The sequence below is a fragment of the Pituophis catenifer genome, unplaced genomic scaffold (genome assembly GCF_029215685.1).
Source record: "Pituophis catenifer annectens isolate HBS135680 unplaced genomic scaffold, rPitCat1.0.hap2 SCAF_5, whole genome shotgun sequence".
Classification (NCBI taxonomy): Eukaryota; Metazoa; Chordata; class Lepidosauria; order Squamata; family Colubridae; genus Pituophis; species Pituophis catenifer.
The window spans coordinates 36,844,256-36,861,799 of record NW_027256885.1 but is presented as its reverse complement, the minus strand read 5'-3'; the positions used below and the strand labels follow the sequence as shown (position 1 = coordinate 36,861,799).

At 42.7% G+C, this 17,544-nt stretch overlaps 1 protein-coding gene across 1 annotated transcript in view; it reads left to right on the top strand.

Annotated features, from left to right (window-relative positions):
* PRR12 (proline rich 12) overlaps positions 1-17,325 on the top strand; it is a 113,937-nt gene extending 96,612 nt beyond the window's left edge. Inside the window, exons 13-14 of the mRNA XM_070944435.1 lie at positions 6,891-6,986; positions 13,994-17,325. Of these exons, the coding sequence (XP_070800536.1) occupies positions 6,891-6,986; positions 13,994-14,134 (237 nt within the window). The 3' untranslated portion in view covers positions 14,135-17,325. The remainder of the gene's footprint in view (positions 1-6,890; positions 6,987-13,993) is intronic.
* Positions 17,326-17,544: the final 219 nt, after the last annotated feature.

Genomic DNA, 17,544 nt, shown 5'->3' with positions numbered 1-17,544 from the left:
ACGGAGGAGGATGGCGTGGCCTCACTGGCTCCGGAGGAACGACCAGAGGAGCAGGACGAGGCAGTCCCGGGCCCCTCGGGCCTTGAAAGGGTTGCCAGTGACGGAGAGAGGGCGCAGGATGACCGAGAGAGGGGGGAGGAGAGGGAAAGAGTAGGCAGTGGAGCAGAGGAGTGACGGAGGTCCAGAGAAGAACAATTGCCTCCTGATCCTCGAGCACGGAGAATGGAGAGGAGGTGGGATCAGTGCAGGGCAAACAGACAACTTGGGAGGAGGGCGCCCCGCCCCTCGTCACAAGGCTCACCTGGGGAATAAGATTTAAAGAGACGTCGTGAGGAAGGACACTTGTTTGGAACAAGTGTCGCCTTTTTCCAGACACACTTGCAGTTACCGACATCTTGCCACTTTGCCTAGCCTTGTTTTGCCTGGGTTCGACTTGCCTTGCTTTGCCTAGCCTGGTCGTGGGCAAGTACTCAGTGACACAGCTCTGCTTCAGGTTGTGCTGCACCCCCAGCGACCCCTTCATGCGATGAAGACTCCTTGGAACCAAGTTTCCTGAACTCTGGCTGCTCTCAGAATTGGCTGCTCCTCTGGACTCACAGCAGCCAGGAACTAGTGGAGGTGCATGTGTGTGTTTGGAGCGTTGCTCTTGGACTTACAGTGAACTGTGGGAACTTTGGGGGGAAATGTTGGAGTAATAAAAGGGAGCTAAGCCTTCACTCTGGCTGTGTTGCTTTCATGCCCATCCCCGGGTCATCACATCAACAGACACATTGACCTACAACCAGCCTATGAGCCCCTCAGAATCCAAATCAACCACACAGCCAACCAGAGACATCACCGACCCTCAACCAACACAAACAAGCCCCCCCACCAGCAGTTCACCTCCCAATGACCCTGACCTGATGTAATCTTGTTATCACAAGACCCATCACAAGACTCATTGATGACTCACAGCTGACCCATCACAAGACCCTCACTTGACACACCCACACCTGAAGCCCTTATAAACAGAAGAACACTGACATCCCCTAAATTCTGCTGAAGACTTGACCTAGCCTGGTAATGAAACGTTTGGAAACCAACCCACAAGCTTGGAGAATGAACCCTCACCCTACACCTGAGCTACAGATATTCGACACTATTACAAAGCTCTTCTAAGGTGTTGAAGCATATAAGTTGTTAAATACTTTTCTGTCTGGGAAGCAGATTTGTATGGACTGGGAATTGGATAAATAATCCATATTGTGAAATGTCATTTGAAAGTTGGGCAGCCCAAGTGCGAAGAGGCATATTAAGCATCTCCTCTTTCAAATTACAGCTTGGGTAATTATCTGGGTCCATAAATAAGATCTTCAACCAATGCTTGAATACTTTAATTACTAGATGATTTTGTATAGGGGGTATATCCAACTCTGCCCTTACTGCTGGAATTGGTATAGATTTGTCCATCCCCAAGATATATTTCAAAAATTCAAAACAGTTCTTATACGTAATAATGTGGCTATTTAACTGTCTAAGCTACTTAAGAAGTAAAAGTTGTTGGCAGAAAAATAAAAAAAATAGTTCCCCTCCAGGGCTGTCCATTTTCTATAAAATATCTTCATTTGTTAGTCCATTGGTCCTGACAAATACAGTATGTTATATTCATGTACTGGATTCCCTGCACTTTTCAGGAGTGCAACATCTTCCAGAGTAGACTTAACCTTTGGCTTTTTAATAACCAACCCTGCCATATCTGGATTTAACATGTTTACATGTTAACATGTTTAACTTGTTTACCTTCACTCGGACTGATGTTCAATTTAGGCAGTCAGCTATTTTTCTGGTGCGTGAATAGCAAGAAAGGAGAAAACATGTTGAAAGTTCTTCATTACAAAAATGGATTATCTCTTCTAACAGTTTGTGAAAAAATGGAACTCTGTCACATGACAGTGGTCCAAGTGCTGATCACTAATCCTAACACTTTTCTGGACTTGACTTAAGAAGAAAGACTGGAACTATTGTAAAAGAATCTTCTCAAGGCTCAACCACATCAGATGGTCCATGAGATCAAAATCCACCAAGAGAACAAAAAGGAATTGCTGTAACTCCCCTCCCTTCCTAGTTCCTGGGGTAAATCATTCCCTTAGATGACCACAAAGGTCTCCGTTCTGTATCCTAACTAAAAACCTGATTGAAACTAGGGACATGAGAAAATTAAGTCATTTTTTTTACTGTTAGACATATTTTAGCAACTTTTTGATTGAGTGATTGATTGATTATGTGCCATCAAATAATTTTCAGCTCCTAGTGACTACATAGATCTTCTCCATGACAATCTATCCCTAACCTGTTCTTTCACGTCTCTCAATGATACACTCATCACCACTGCAACTGAGTCTATCCATCTTGCTGGTTGTTTTCTTCTCTTTCCTTCCACCTTTCCCACCATTAGAGCCTTTTCCAGAGAGCTGGGTCTTCACATAATGTGTTTGAAGAAGGATAATTTGACTCTGATTATTTGTGCCTCGAGTAAGAACTCTGGGTTGATTTGTTCAATGAACCATCAGTTTGTTTTCTTGGCTGTACACAATATTTTCAGGAGTCTTCTCCAACATCAAAGTTTACAACCATCAATATTCTTCTTATCCTGCTTCGTTAAAATTTCTTTATATATATATATATATGCATATATATATATATATATATATATAAACATTTTTTTGTTTTATTCAAAAGATTAACATGCAAAATCCAAAGGAAAAAAATTAAAGACAAAACTAGACAAAAATCTTAAAAATGTGAGTTAAAAAGACAAAGAACAAAAACACATATCCCCTCTAGTTGAACGCTGACAAATATATTGCAACAATAATAGCTTCCCCCCTTGCAAAACAGGTCCAAAATTTATAAATTTCTACATCTATTTGCAACCTAATTTGACCTGTCATACATTGTTTACTGTATATCAAGAAAAAATAGTTAACAGGTTAATCAACAGCAAAGTTAAAGTTCAGGGCCCTCTGTTAACAATCTGTTACTGTAATTTACTTGTAGAAAGTCTACAACAGTTTATTTACCACAGATCATCCCAATCATTATCTCTGACCCATGCAGGATTAAATATCCACCTTTGGCTGTTAATAATAAAACCTTTCCTAAGGATTTTAATTGGGAACAGAAATTACACCTCATTTCCAAAGTTTGTAAGTCCCTGTTGTAAATATCTCTGCAGCATCCATTGTTGAAAAATTATCTTTAAAAACAGAACATTCATCTTGCCAAGAAAGTCTAGTCCATCATTTATCAATACCATTATCTCAGAATTTCTTGTATTCATATTCCTTTCAATCTTTTTGGGACATCTATAGTTTTCAAACCAAGAACTTTCTGCAAATTAAGTTGAACTGTTATTCCCTGCTTTTGGATATTGTCCTGTGTTTGGTTCAAAGCTGTTGTTGACCCATCAGCTTTTTTATCTATATTTTCAAATAAAACCTATAAGTTGGAGAGCATTCTTTTTCCAAATGCTTCCCAGAAAACTTTATCTCCTTTTAGAGACATTTTGAAAAGGACAAGGACAAGAGAAGCAGTTAAATCATAACCCAGTGTCCATAGAGAAAAGTTGAGGTCAGTTTTTTTCACCTCAAAATAAAGTGATTAAAAAAGGGGAGAATTTTCCCATCAAAAGTTAAAAAGTAAAGGTCAGAGCTCTTTTTTTTAAAGAGCTAGAAAGTACAAAATGTGTAATATCCTGTATAAATCCAATCTGATGACTTTCACTGCCAGAAAATGTATTTTCACCATGGACTTCCTTTATGGGGAAAGTGAAAGTGGTTTAGAGTTCAATAGTAAACAATGAAAGATCAGGAAAAAAAGTTGTAAAAGTCCAGCAAGGGGGTATAAAATAGATCAGCAGTCAACTAGTGGTAAATCAGAAGATAGAAAAGATTTAAAGGGTGCAATTAAAACCCAGGCATGCTTTAAAAAACCAAACAGCTGAAGGGAAAAGATGGTAAGAGACCCAACCTTCCGATCACTCCTTACCAAGAATTGCAGTCTTCAGGATCCCCTCTTCTCTGTCGATGCACAATCGTCTGAAGGTTGTCTTGGGTCTTTCCTAGTCTTCCCTTCAAAAAACAGGGAACAAAGCCACCAAATAAGCTTTGGCAGCGAAATCAGCTGTTTGTCAGTGGGAGAAAAAGAGTTGCCCGCCGCTCAGCACGCCATCTTGGGGGAAGTTCTGCATTGTATTTCTTGATTGCTTTTCCTTTACTGTCAATAATTGATCCTAAAAGGCAGAAGCTATCCACCACTTTGATATCTTCATTGTCAATTCTGAGGCTGGTTGTTCTACCTGTTGTCATTAGTTTTGTCTTTTTTATATTTAATTTTAGTCCCATTTTCCACTGTGCTCTTTGACTATTTTTTACTAGGGCTTGCAGATCCTTTGCAATTTTAGCTATCAGAGTTGTGTCATTGGTATAGTGCAGGTTATTGATATTTCTTACTCCAATTCTGTCTGTACTTTGGCTTCCTGACGTATATATAAGTTTTTCAGGACAGTTAGATGTTCTGGAATTCCCATTTTTTGAGCACTTTCCACAGCTTGACATGATCAATTTAGTCAAAGGCTTTTCTACAGTATAATTGATGAAGCACATACTAGCCCAACCCACTTTACAGGGTAGCTGTTGTGGGGAACAGAGGAGGAGGAAGTAGCATTAGGTATGTTCACCACGTTGAATTATTTATAAAAATAAAGTAGGGATATAAATAAATAAAAATAAAGACTTACTTCTTTTTGGTATTCTCTGGCTTTCTCAATTGTCCAGCGCGCATCAGCAATGTCTTGTGTTCCTTTGCCTTTTCTAAAGGCAATTTGAACATCTGACAACTCTTTTTCCATATAGGGTTCTAATCTGTGTTAGATGTTCCTAAGCATTATTTTACTAGCATGTGAAATTAAGGATATTGTATGATAGTTTGCACACTCTGTTAAATCGCCTTAAAAATTAAGGCTCAAAAGTTGTTAAGCAACTTTTTAGTAGCCATAAAAATACTTATAAAGAGGTTTTAAAACTCTGCAGACACCAGTTTGGGGGATGTGGAGGAGAAAAACGTGTGTGTGTATATCTGCGTGCATGCCCAAATATCTAGGGTAATCAGAATTTTAAAAAATCTTTTAAACCAGTGTTTTTCAAACATGGCAACTGTAAGATGTACGGACTTCAACTCCCATAATTCCCCAGCCAGAATCTTGAAGTTGCCAAGTTTGAAAAACACTGCTTTAAACTATTTGAAGTATTACAAATGGGAATACCTTAAATAAATGCCATTTTTAATATTTTCCCTTGGGAATTCTGAGTATATAAAATAACCTGTAGTCTCAGTTGCCAACATTAGGTGAAAACCTCACGCTTCTCTTGCCCTGTCAGAGTCACCTCTGGTCCAACTCCCCCCACCCACCTGTCTTTTCCCCCCATCTCTGGCCTTTTGGCTGCCTTGCACTCCACCACCACTTCCTACCCCTGCTGCCCCCACCAGCCCCAGCTGACCTTTGCTGTCTTCTTCCTCCCACTATTAATGAGGTGCACTCAGCCAAAACAGTATCTGGCCCTTTGTGAGACCTCCACAAGACTATGAGGCCTCTGGGCATGCCTCAGCAGCAGCAGGAAGAAGGCGGCAAAGGTCAGCTGAGATCAGTGGGAGGCAGCAGGAGTAGGTGGCAGTGGAGTGCAGGATGTCCAAAAGATCAGAGATGGGGGAAATTGGCAGGTGGGGGGAATTGAAGCACACACTATGGTTACAAATTCAGGCAGGCTGCCAAGCACCCAATTTTTTAACGTGACCACAAGGGCACTGCAACAGCTGTAGCCTCAAGGACTGGCCATTACTACCATTGGTTTGGCACCATTGTAACTTTGAATGGTCGTTGAACAAGGGGTCGTTAAGTGAGGACCTGTATGTCTTTAAGGGAAGAAAATACTCAGATCTTGATAGTCTAAGAAACCATTAGGATTTACAAATTTCTATTTATTAGCAATATCTCTGGAATTTTTTTTCTCCCTGCTTTTTACACTGGCTTGAAATGCACTGTGTCCTAAGAAAAATGGGCAGAAGAAAGGAAAAGAGAGATACTGTAAGTCTCTATTGCCATCAACAGCTGTGGAGATAAAAGGCTTAACCAATGCAAGACTTGTGAAGTAAACTATTGTAGATGGAAGAATGATAGTAATAGATTTCTCAGCCAACAGATGTAGCAGTTATGGAAGTTCAAGCCTATCCCTTCAGAAGGAAATCACTTTTGGAAAGCTGTGTAGTAGATTTTGGCAGGAAAGGGGAGTAAAAGAAGGTAAGTTAAGAGTGGAATCTTAGTGATGGACATGAAAGTGAGGGGTAAGAAAATCTACCTTTTCATGTCATATTTTTGAATACTCCATTCCACTGTGTGGACGCTCATTTATGTTTTCTCTTTTAACTTGGAGAAAAAAAATATGCCTCTTGTAAATTGTAAAATGGACTTTACAATGGCATCTTTCATCCCCACCTCCACCTCTGGCATTCTGAAACAGCATTGTCCATCAGACACCTGATTATGTGGCTTCATCCCTGCACCTCATTCTCCTGCATGACCAGGCCCATTAATTGCCGTAATTGAAATTCCAGGTATTGAGGTGGGGATGGCTCCATGTAACAGGAAGGAAAGAGTTTTAACTTTGTTAATCAGTTTAACAAAGGCTTAAATGAGAAGATATGGGCAGGTGAAAACTTCCTAGGTTTTTTTTAAATTAATCACTCAGAGGGAATATTAAATATAAGATTTTAGAAGTTCATGGCTGTTGTAAAGTTGTATGGAAATGTAACATGCAGTGAGGTTTCACTTCACTCTTTGTCCTTATTGCTGACAGGAATTCAGTGTGGAAGCAGAGAAGTCCCTTTTCTACACCCTCTACCATTCCCTTCACCACTACAAGTACCACACCTTTCTGCGTTGTAAGAATGAGGTAAGTAAAGGCCCTGAGTAAACCCCATTTGAGTTTCCAGGTTGTTTGTTAGATTTATATCCTATCTTTCATTCAGGAGCTCAAGGCAGCATGCATAGGATTGTTTCCTCTCTTTTTTTTTTCCAAAACAACTTTGGGAGGTTTTGCTGAGGGAGAGTGAATGACCAAAGGTTATCCAGTGTGAGTTTCTGTGGACTTGAACCTGCATCACTCCACCTGTCGAGTCCTTCCCAAGGACCTGGGATAAGTGTTTTAAAGATATTGCCACAGGATGTAAGCTGTTCCAAGTGAAGCCGCCTTTTGCAATTGATTGATACAGGTAGTCCTCAACTTACAACAGTTAGTGACCAAAGTTACAACGACACTGAAAAAAATAATTTATGACTGTTTTTCACACAACCGTTGCAGCATCCCCATGGTCACATGATCAAAATTTAGATGCTTGGCAACTGACTCATATTTATAATGGTTGCAGTGTCCTGGGGTCATGTGATCAGTACTGACTGTAAGGTCCTGCCTCTCCCGCCTGTTCAAGAAAGCATGGACACTTGAAACTTTAGTATTTCAAAAGAAAACTTTTATTGAAAGGAAGTGAATGCAAGACAGTGCAAATCAGGGTCTGAGTTCCCCCCAGGCAATTCCATTAGGATAAAGTGGTTAGAAACCCCTCCTCTCAGTTTGATTTTGAATGAGCCAATCCACAGGTGTGAAGTTGTGGAAACAGTCGTCCTGAAAAAGACATGAGTCATTCCTATGCGCTTCTTCTGTGAGGCTTCCAAACTGAGAGAAAACAGATGGCCCTCTCCCCCCTTGTACATCCCCCAAGGTAAATCAAAGCACAGGGCAGAATAGGTGACAGGGTAAAAGTTATAAACTAGGGAATTACAGGATACATAGGAAAACAGGATGAGAGCAATAAGTGAGTAAAAGAATCCGGGGTCCCCTCCCCACTTGAATGACAGTATCACGATAGGGATCTGACATGCTGCCCCCCTTCAAAAAAATGAGGGGATTACCTGTAAGAGAGAACAGAAAGATGAACATCATAGAGAGTTAGTTCGGTTTGTTAGGATACTTCAAGTGAAACTTTTTCAGCAATGCAGAGGCCCTAACATGTTTCTTAGCTACCCACTCATTTTGTGAGGCAGGTAAATGTCTCCAGGAGACTAGGTATTGAGTTGAACCCGGGTGGGTACGGGAGTCAAGGATCTTTTTGATTTCAAAGTGTTGTTCCCCTTCGACCATAACAGGAGTCGGAGGAGTGTTTTCTTGGGGCCTTAAAAGGGCAACTTCTGCAAAAGGCAGGAGGTCAGTCCAGTTATCTTGTTGATAGTTAATAAAGCATCTTAAATATTGTTCTAGAACCAAGTTCAGTCTTTCTGTCGATCTGTTACTCTGAGGATGATGAGTAGAATTTAGGCCCTGGCCAGTTCCGAGAAGATCCAAAAAGGCCTTCCAAAACTTTGAAGTGAATTGGACCCCCCAATCAGATATTATCCTTTGTGGGGCCCCATGTAGTCGATAGATATTTTGCAGGAACAGTTTGGCGAGTGCCTTAGCAGTGGGGATTTTTTGGCAGCGAACAAAGTGGGCCTGCTTGGAGAAGAGGTCTGTTAAATAACAGTATTCCCCCCACTTTCAGGTAACTCTACAATAAAATTCATAAGAGATCTCTCTCCAGGGTGCTGAAGGCTCGGCTACCGTCTGTAAAAGACCAGGGGTTTTCCCTTGTCTCCTCTTTGCTGCTGCACAGATAGGGCAACTGGCAACATAGCTTTCAATGTCTTTCTTAAGAGATGGCCACCAGAATTGCCTTTTGATAAGGTGTAGGGTTTTCATGAAGCCGAAGTGACCAGCCAGTTTGGAGTTGTGGCATGTTTGCATGAGAGGAATTCTCTGACTAGCTGGGACATATAATTTTCCTCCCACCCAAGCTAAGTCATCTTTAATTAAACAGGTGTTTTTATGGGCTAGGAACCAGTCATCAGTTTGTGGGGCTTTTCTAAACACCTGAGTGGTAGCATTGTCCATTAATGGTTCTTGTTTAGCTTGCGCCCTGGTCATCACTTTGGCTGCCAGTTGAGAGGCCAGCAGCAGGGGTTTGATCATTTCAGGTTTCCCACTATTAAACTGAGGCTTTCTGGATAGTGCATCTGCTAAAATGTATTTCCCCCCAGGGAAGTATTTTAGGTTGAAATTGAACCGTTTGAAATGTTGAGCCCAGCAAACTTGTTTTGGGGAGAGTTTCCGTGGGGTTTTTAGGGCCTCTAGGTTTTTTTGATCAGTCCAGACTTTGAAAGGGATTTTATTCCCCTCTAGGAAATGCCTCCAAGTAAGGAGAGCCCACCGTACTGCAAAAGCCTCCTTCTCCCAGATAGCCCATCTCTGTTCAGTGTCGTCAATTTTTTAGACGTGTATGCACAGGTCTGCAGTTGGCCCTGCTCGTTTTCTTGGAGTAGGACGGTTCCGACTGCTACATCACTGGCGTCTGCCTGTATGATGAACGGCTGTTCTGGATCTGGGTGTTTTAGGACTGGTTTGGCTGAGAACAATTGTTTCAGTCTATTGAATGCTGCCTGGCATTCCATGGTCCAGTTTATGGGCTGCTTTGGTTTTGATTTGTCCCCCCACCCCCTTTTGTTTTCAGTAGGTTAGTGATTGGGAGCGCAATTTGTGCAAATGCTGGGATAAATTGCCAGTAAAAATGTGCAAACCCCAGGAAGCTTTTGTTGTGGCCTGTCAGCGGCCTGTGCAGCTAGTAGCTGATTCTGACAGCGAGGAGGCTGGTGTGGTGCTGCGCCAGCAGCCTATGCAGCTGGCACTCGAGTCAGACAATGAGGAGGCTGGAGAAGATGTGGTGCCAGAGGCGGGGATTCAGCCAGGGCCTTCAGAAGCTCCAGAAGCTCCCTTAAGTGAAGAGGACGAAGAGGAGGAGCCTCTTCTCGATGCACGGGTGCGCAGAGCTGCCAAAAGGCAGGAGTGGCTCCTCAGGAGGAGGTCTCCTCGAGAGTAAGGCTTGGGGCTAATTGGCCACTCCCTTAGCCTATTTAAGGAGGAACGCCGACTGAAGCAATTTGCAGGGAACAACTTCGTTCACATACCTTCGTGTCTTGTCTTGCTTATCTTATCAGCTTCCTGCAAATTGCTTCTGGGCATTCTGCCAACCACAGTAAGCTTTCAGTATTATTCTTTGAATTCTTGGTGGCTGTTAATGCAGTTAATTAACAGCCGTTGTTGTAAAAAACTGGTTTATTTAGTAAACTAAGGTTTGAACGGACTTTGTGTGTGCTGCGTTCTTTGGGGTCCGTAGTTGGGGCAGAACAGCTTTGTAGTTGTTTGCGGGTGCGGGAGGGGGAGTCCAGTCGATCACTATTTGCACTTCCCTGGGTCCATTTCCATGCCCTCGTGGGAAATCCTATATCCCAGGTAGTCAATTCTATCGTTGTGGAATTCACATTTGGAAAATTTTGCGTAAAGTTTCGCAGCGCGACGTTTGTTTAGGATCACTCGGACAAGCTTTACGTGCTTGGCTTCTGTCTCTGTGTATATTAAAATGTCATCTAAGTACACCAGAACCCCTTTGTACAGGTGCTTATGAAGCACCTCGTATATCAGTTGTATAAACATGGCAGGGGCGCCTTGTAATCCAAATGGGAGCACTTTGAATTGGTAACACCCCAAAGGAGTGTTAAAAGCTGTTTTCCGTTCGTCGCCTTCCCTAATCCTGATTCGGTAGTAAGCCTCTCTTAAGTCCAGTTTTGGAAAAAAAATTCCTTTGGAGAGGTGGGCTAACATGTGCTTCATGAGGGGGAGAGGATACACATTCTCCACACTCACAGTGTTTAACTTTCTATAATCTACACAAAGGTGCAAAGACCCATCTTTCTTCTCTCGGAATAGCACCGGGGTGGCAATTTTTGGTCGCGTGGGTTTAAGCGGCCATTCCATTCCAGGTGCCACAATGAAAGTGAGTCTCTCATCATGAGTCCCCATTGCTATGTCCAGAAATTCTGACCCATCTAACTGGCAGAACGTGATGGGGATTTTTAGTTTCCGCAAGTGTATGCCCAATTTTCCCACCAGGGTTGGGGTAATCAGACACCAGGTGCACCCTGAGTCCAAGAGGACTGAGATTTTCACTCTTTTCCCCCGGCTGGGGACGAATAGTCTTAGGGGCAGGGTGAGTGGCTCAATTGGTTTGCTTACCAGCGGGTCGTCTTCAGGATCACTCTCAGAAGGGCCCGATTCCTCCCCAGGTGATACCGGAGTTCCTTCCCCCGATTTTGCGAGGGAGCAAAACTCCATGGCCTCTCCACTTCTCAGTGCGGTGTCTTTTCCTCGGGGGGTTGTTTTTGCAGGCTTTCCTCCAGTCAGGTGTTCTGGCTTTCGAGCAGGAGTTTTTGAATGACACTCAGCTGCATGGTGCCCCTCCTTCCCGCATTTGAAGCAGGCAGATGATCTTGGTGTCAGGGGGAATTGCAGCTTGAATGGCTCTCGCTTCCCCTGGGGTGGGGATCTCTTCCAGGCTCTTCCCCCTCAGTACTGGTTTCAGGCCATGTCAATCTCCACTTCTTCAGCCAGGATGTACCAGTCGTGCAGGCGGTCTGGGGCCCCTTGAGCCAGGCAGGCATGGTAGAGGTCATCATTCAGGCCATCTTTGAACCAAATTATTATTATTATTATTATTATTATTATTATTATTATTATTATTATTATTATTTAAAAGAAACTGGAGGACCACTTAAACACTATTGGCATTGACAAATTCACCATCAGTCAATTGCAAAAGGTGGCTTTACTCGGAACGGCTTACATCTTGCAATGATATCTATAACAACATCAAACATCCAGATCTGCCTATTCCAGGTCCTTGGAAAGGACTCAATAAGTAGACAAAAATGCCAAATCCACTCTGAACATCTGATCCAGTCTGAACATCTGGCTGACTGTGCAATTAATATCATCATTATCAGGTGAAAAATGACCTACAGGACTTAGGACTGTTGGCTGAGGAACCAAGGCCAGCAGCTGCAGAACTACTGGAAGAAAAGGTGTTTACCCATTGCAAATATACAGTGATTGAAAACAAAGAAATAATGATCTGTTATTACAGATCAAGTCCAACAAGAAGAAGATACTTGAAACGAATGCACCAGTTCTGGAAAGAACAACATCCAGAATCAGAAATAACAGAACAGAGGCTAGCAGATCAATGTCGATTTATGATATGAAATAAAATATTCACAGAAGCAGACTTGGAAGAACTGCAAAGGTTTACCCAGGGCAATAAAATCAAAGCCTTGCCAGAAGTCACTCAGAATGTAGAGGCAAACCAGGGGGAGTTGGCAGTAGAGGAATCCAGCAGAGATATACAATTGTTTTCATTTGGAAACCAGGCACCCACTCCTCTGCCTCAGGAAGAACAAAGCCCTCTAACTAAAGAAGTAAAAGAATTGAAACAAAGAATAACTGACCATCGAAAACAGCACAAAAACATCAGAATAAGGCTGCCTGTGTTGAAGCTTGTTCCAAAGAAACAGCTAGCACAAGCTACAACTTTTCTTGCCACAGGTGTTAAGTGAATCATAGCATTTAAGTTAGTAACATGGTTAAGTGAATCTGGATTCCCCATTGACTTTGCTTGTCAGAAGGTCTCAAAAGGTGATCACTTGACCCCAGGACACTGCAACTGTCATAAATATGAACCAGTTGCCAAGCAACTGAGCCGAGATGGCGCAGTAGTTAGAGTGCAGTACTGCAGGCTACTTCTGCTGACTGTTAGCTGCAGTTCAGCAGATCAAATCTCACTGGCTCAAGGTTGACTCAGCCTTCCATCCTTCCGAGGTGGGTAAAATGAGGACCCAGATTGTTGGGGGCAATATGCTGACTCTGTAAACCGCTTAGAGGGCTGTAAAAGCACTATGAAGCGGTATATAAGTCTAAGCGCTATTGCTATCTGAATTTTGATCATGTGACCATGGGGATGCTGCAATGGTCATAAGTGTGAAAAACAGTCATAAGTCACGGACTACCTGTATAAGCACCAACTCACTGCAAGAAACAAACAAACTAATGTACAGCACATCCCAAAGGTGCTTTTTTCCAAGAGGCAACTGGACTTTCTGGTTTTTCTTTGAAGACGTTTCACTTCTCATCCAAGAAGCTTCTTTAGCTCTGACTGGGTGGTGGGGAATGGAAGGATTTATACTCCTTGCAGACAGCTGGTCATTTGCATTCTTTTTGCGAGTCGTTAAGGTCACCTGATTATCTGTGTTGTCAGGGTCACCTGAGTTGTGCAAATGGGTGTGGAGCCTTCTTGGAACTGTTGAAAGGACTGTGTTGTAGATTGGAGATGGACTGCTGAATCTAGTCCTGATGTAGGAGAACAAACACATCAGGACTAGATTCAGCAGTCCGTCTGCATTTAAAAGAGACAGGCCACTCTTTTGAAGACAACAAAGTCCACATTTTGGACAGAGAGGACCGCTGGTTTGAAAGAGGGGTTAAAGAAGCCATCTATGCCAAAATTTAACTTGAATGCAAGACTGACTGTATTCCCTTGGGAACAAGATAAGGCTTCAAAGATTCTGGGGGAGGTCTGGCTGTGCTGCTTACTGCAGTGCAATGACTCTAAACCTGGCGCCCTCTTGACCTTTCCCTCTAGCTGGAGATTCCACCACACAGCAATGAAATAAAATACAAAAAAGACCAAGATAAGTACACAAATTACTAAAAAATAACTATGGGTTTTCTTAAATTAAGAGATCTTCATCTACACCTACATCACTAATATGTACAAGTAGAGTTGTAAATAAGCTGCAGTTTTTGAAGCTCATTAAAAATACAGAATGGTGTCATGTTTAAAAAGTCTCAGGACTTTTAGTGATGATTTTTTTAGCTTTGGCCCCAAATACAGACTAATTAATTCTGGCTACTTGTGGATTTCTTGAGCCACCTGTGTGGCTTCATGGCTAATATTTCAACCTTTTCATTTCCTTTTTTTCTAGACAATGGCAATTGTGGGTCAAAACGAAGACTTGGGCCAGGAGGAGGTGGTGCAGCAGTGCATGCGCAACCAGCCATGGCTGGAGAAACTGTTTGACTCCTTCAGCAAATTGCTGACTCAGGCTCAAAGCAAATGTGTGTAACACCATCATCAGAGCCACACCCCAGGAGGGGCTGCCTAATGCCTGCCCCTCTGCAGAGCCAGATCAAGAAGTGGGAAGAGGAAAGTTGAGAGGTACTAATACAGGCAACGAGTCCAGACTCAGCTCACCACCACCACCACCCCTTCTCCTTGGGGGTTTCTCTTTTTCCTTAAACAGGACATGGGACAAGCCTGTGTCGTGGTGGAGGGTGGAGGTTTGCAATGGCAGGACATTTTGAGGAGGGTTCTCATCAAATAATTGGATGGTTGGAACACCCCTTTCCCTTTTGCCCTGGCTGTACAGAGAAATATTATTTATATATAAATGTATAAATATCTAATTGAACAGACTTGCCTCTTGCTCAGGGTGGGGGTTGAGAACAGGGGAACCCATTGGAAAGTCAGAGAAATGACGGTGTGTGATTTAGAGCCAAAAGGCTTCTTGATTTCTCACCATGGAGTGAGTTGATAGTAGTGAGATTGGTGAAAAGAGAAGGACCAGGGTCTTCTGAGGTTCTACCCTACATCTCTTCCATCAGGAACCTTTACTTCTCCTTAGGGAGATCTGAGAATTGAGCAGGGGGGATGGTGCATTGGCCACTCTTTATACAGTGTCTAGCTCCTTTTATTCATAGTCTGATCAGGAAATATGACCCCTGCTCTCCAACATCTCTGATCCCATATTTGCCAAATAAATGTTTGGAGTGAAGGGAAGCCATCCATCCATACGCTAATGGCAATCACTTCTATTTTTGCTTCCAACAAGAATATTTATTGCCAAGCTTGTTGTTCCTAATCATATCTGGTAGCACCGATTTTCTCCCTTTCTGGAAAAACTTCCCTTTCTTTCTGTCCCTCCCTCCCTCCCCTTGTGTTTTCATGAGGCAATTGCTGCTGGAGGATTCGCTTTTATTGCCATTGAATTGGGTGATTCTAGCACATTTGGCTATGTGGAACATTTTCTTTCTGAATAGATAGCAGTAAATGAGCAGGGGAGAGCCTAGTGACATCTCTGCCAAGACTATAGCAAGACTTCCTGAAATTCCCCTCTCCTCCCCCAGATTTCACAATTGCCCCCCACCCCCACCCCTGGATCATGTGAGGAATGTATAGAGGGCTTTAGATAAGCCTTCCCCAGTGGTAGATCTGCACTTCTATGAGGGAGGAATTTTTTTTCCCCATTCTCCACGTATTATGGTGTCTAACAAGGCAGGATTCTGCTCCCCCCTCCCTGAAGCTGTATATACTGTATAGCATAAAAAGTCTATCATATTGTATTTGACTAACTTGAAATTCATGACGTGCAGGAGTTGCTCTCTCTCTCTCCTTTCATCTGTAGCTGTGACGTTCTTTGGTTTTGACTGAAATTTTTATTAGGTTAATTTTTTTATCATTGTTATTGAGGTGAGAAGGGAGACTTTGTGTCTCCTACCCAGTGGTGGGATTCAACTAATTTAACAACCGGTTCTCTGCCCTAATGATTTCTTCCAACAACCAGTTCACCAAACTGCTCAGAAAGTTAACAACCGGTTCTCCCGAAGTGGTGCGAACTGGCTGAATCCCACCACTGCTCCTACCCCATCCTGCCTCCTAAACAAAGCTCCCTCTCCAACCCTAAACTGAAATGATAAACTGATGAGCTAGAGGATGAAGACCTGGTCTTCTTCGATTCTCAGGTGGGCTCTCCACCCCTTATCCAGCTAGCCATTATCTAGTGTGTGTCTGCATCCCCCCGCCCAGTAACCTTCCCAATTACGTCAGTCATACGCTTTGGCCGACTATCATCATTCCTCACCCCAGATCTTCTACTGACCTCCCAAAGCAATCCCTTACTTGAATGTAGATCTTCCTATGTCAGATTCCCATCTCCATGCCAAAGTCTACCTCATTCTTCCTCCATTGCTATTTCTCCCTTTTCCATAGTCACCACCCAGAGTCACTTGTTTGAGATGGGTGGCTATATAAATTGAATGAATGAATACATAAATTTGATTTCTCTCCCCCATCAAGTCATCCTTTATTCCTGGCCCATCTCCTCTAGAACCTTGTTCTTCCTTCCTCACTAACCATAACCATTCCTCCATTTGAATTTTCCTTCTGCTCTTATAACTTTGGTTTTTCCAAGGCTTCTGATTTCTTTCCATCTGTCCAAATCAACAGGATTTACAGGAGTTTCCCCAATGTACTTTTCAGATTTTGGGTAGTGGGGAGGGAGATGTGAAAAGGTACTTCAGGGATGGTGGGAAAATAAATCCCACCTCATAATTGGTGGTCTCAACATAGAGAACTAGTTCAAACAAATCTCTGAAGGGCACGGAAATATGTTAAAACCTGTTTGGTTACTTAGGTTAGTGTCCCTAATGTATGCACAGAGATACTGGTGAATCTCATTTTCTCCCCTTATTTATTGTGGATGAATAGGGGTTGGCAAGTGTGTATGTGAGTGTGCGGGGGGGGGGGGGTGGAATTTGGTGAATGAGCCCTAATCAAAGAGAATGGTTTTAAAGGGAAGAGTGGCCTGGTTTCTTTTGAGTATTTTTAAAACTTACAACTTAGACTTTTTAAAAAACAGCTTTACTTAATAAACCAGGTTACTGATAGCTGTTTGGCCTTAGAAGTGATGGATTGTAACAGATAGCTGTGTGTGGAAGTGGGGTTAGCTGAACATGGGTTTGGGGAAATGAGAAGAATGAGTTGAGGGGAATCTTTTATAGTATAGGGTTAATTTTAGAGGGACCTAAAGCCTTGGCAGTTCTTGGGACAATAGACTTGCACCACCAATCCCATGGAGAGCCTTGCTAAACCATTGCTCCCAGTTGGAGGGACAGAGTAGCCAAACTTGAGCACCCAGAATTGGACAGACCCAGCTCTGAGCTGAACAAGGACAAGGACAAGCACAACACACACACATGCACAACCCAGTTCCCTGTGACAAAAAGAGACATTCCTCCTCCGCCACCCACCCTTGTATTTGGATCTTGAAAGGCCCCCTTTTTTACAACGTGTATTTCTGTGTATCTTGTTCACGCCTCAAGGTGTGAGATTTGTGTTCTGTATTACTGAATGTTCCTATATATTTTTATTGTTCATTATTAGTGTCTGAGATGTTTTTTCTCTCAATATGTACAACTCACATTGTATACTGTGTACACAACAAAATGACAAAAAACACCTTTCTTTGCAAAAATCAAATGCCTGAAACACAGCTTTGTTCATTTTGTTGAGACTGGGTTGGCCATGGGAAAAAGGCGGACAAAAGTGGGCTAGGATAATAATGGGGAAAACCTGCCTAGATCTATTTTTCCCATTGAAGCATGATGCTCTGGCTTTTGATCTAAACATCTTGGTGGTTTGAGCCATATTCTGAAGTTTACATAATCTCTTAACATTTTCTTTCTGTGCAATTCTGAA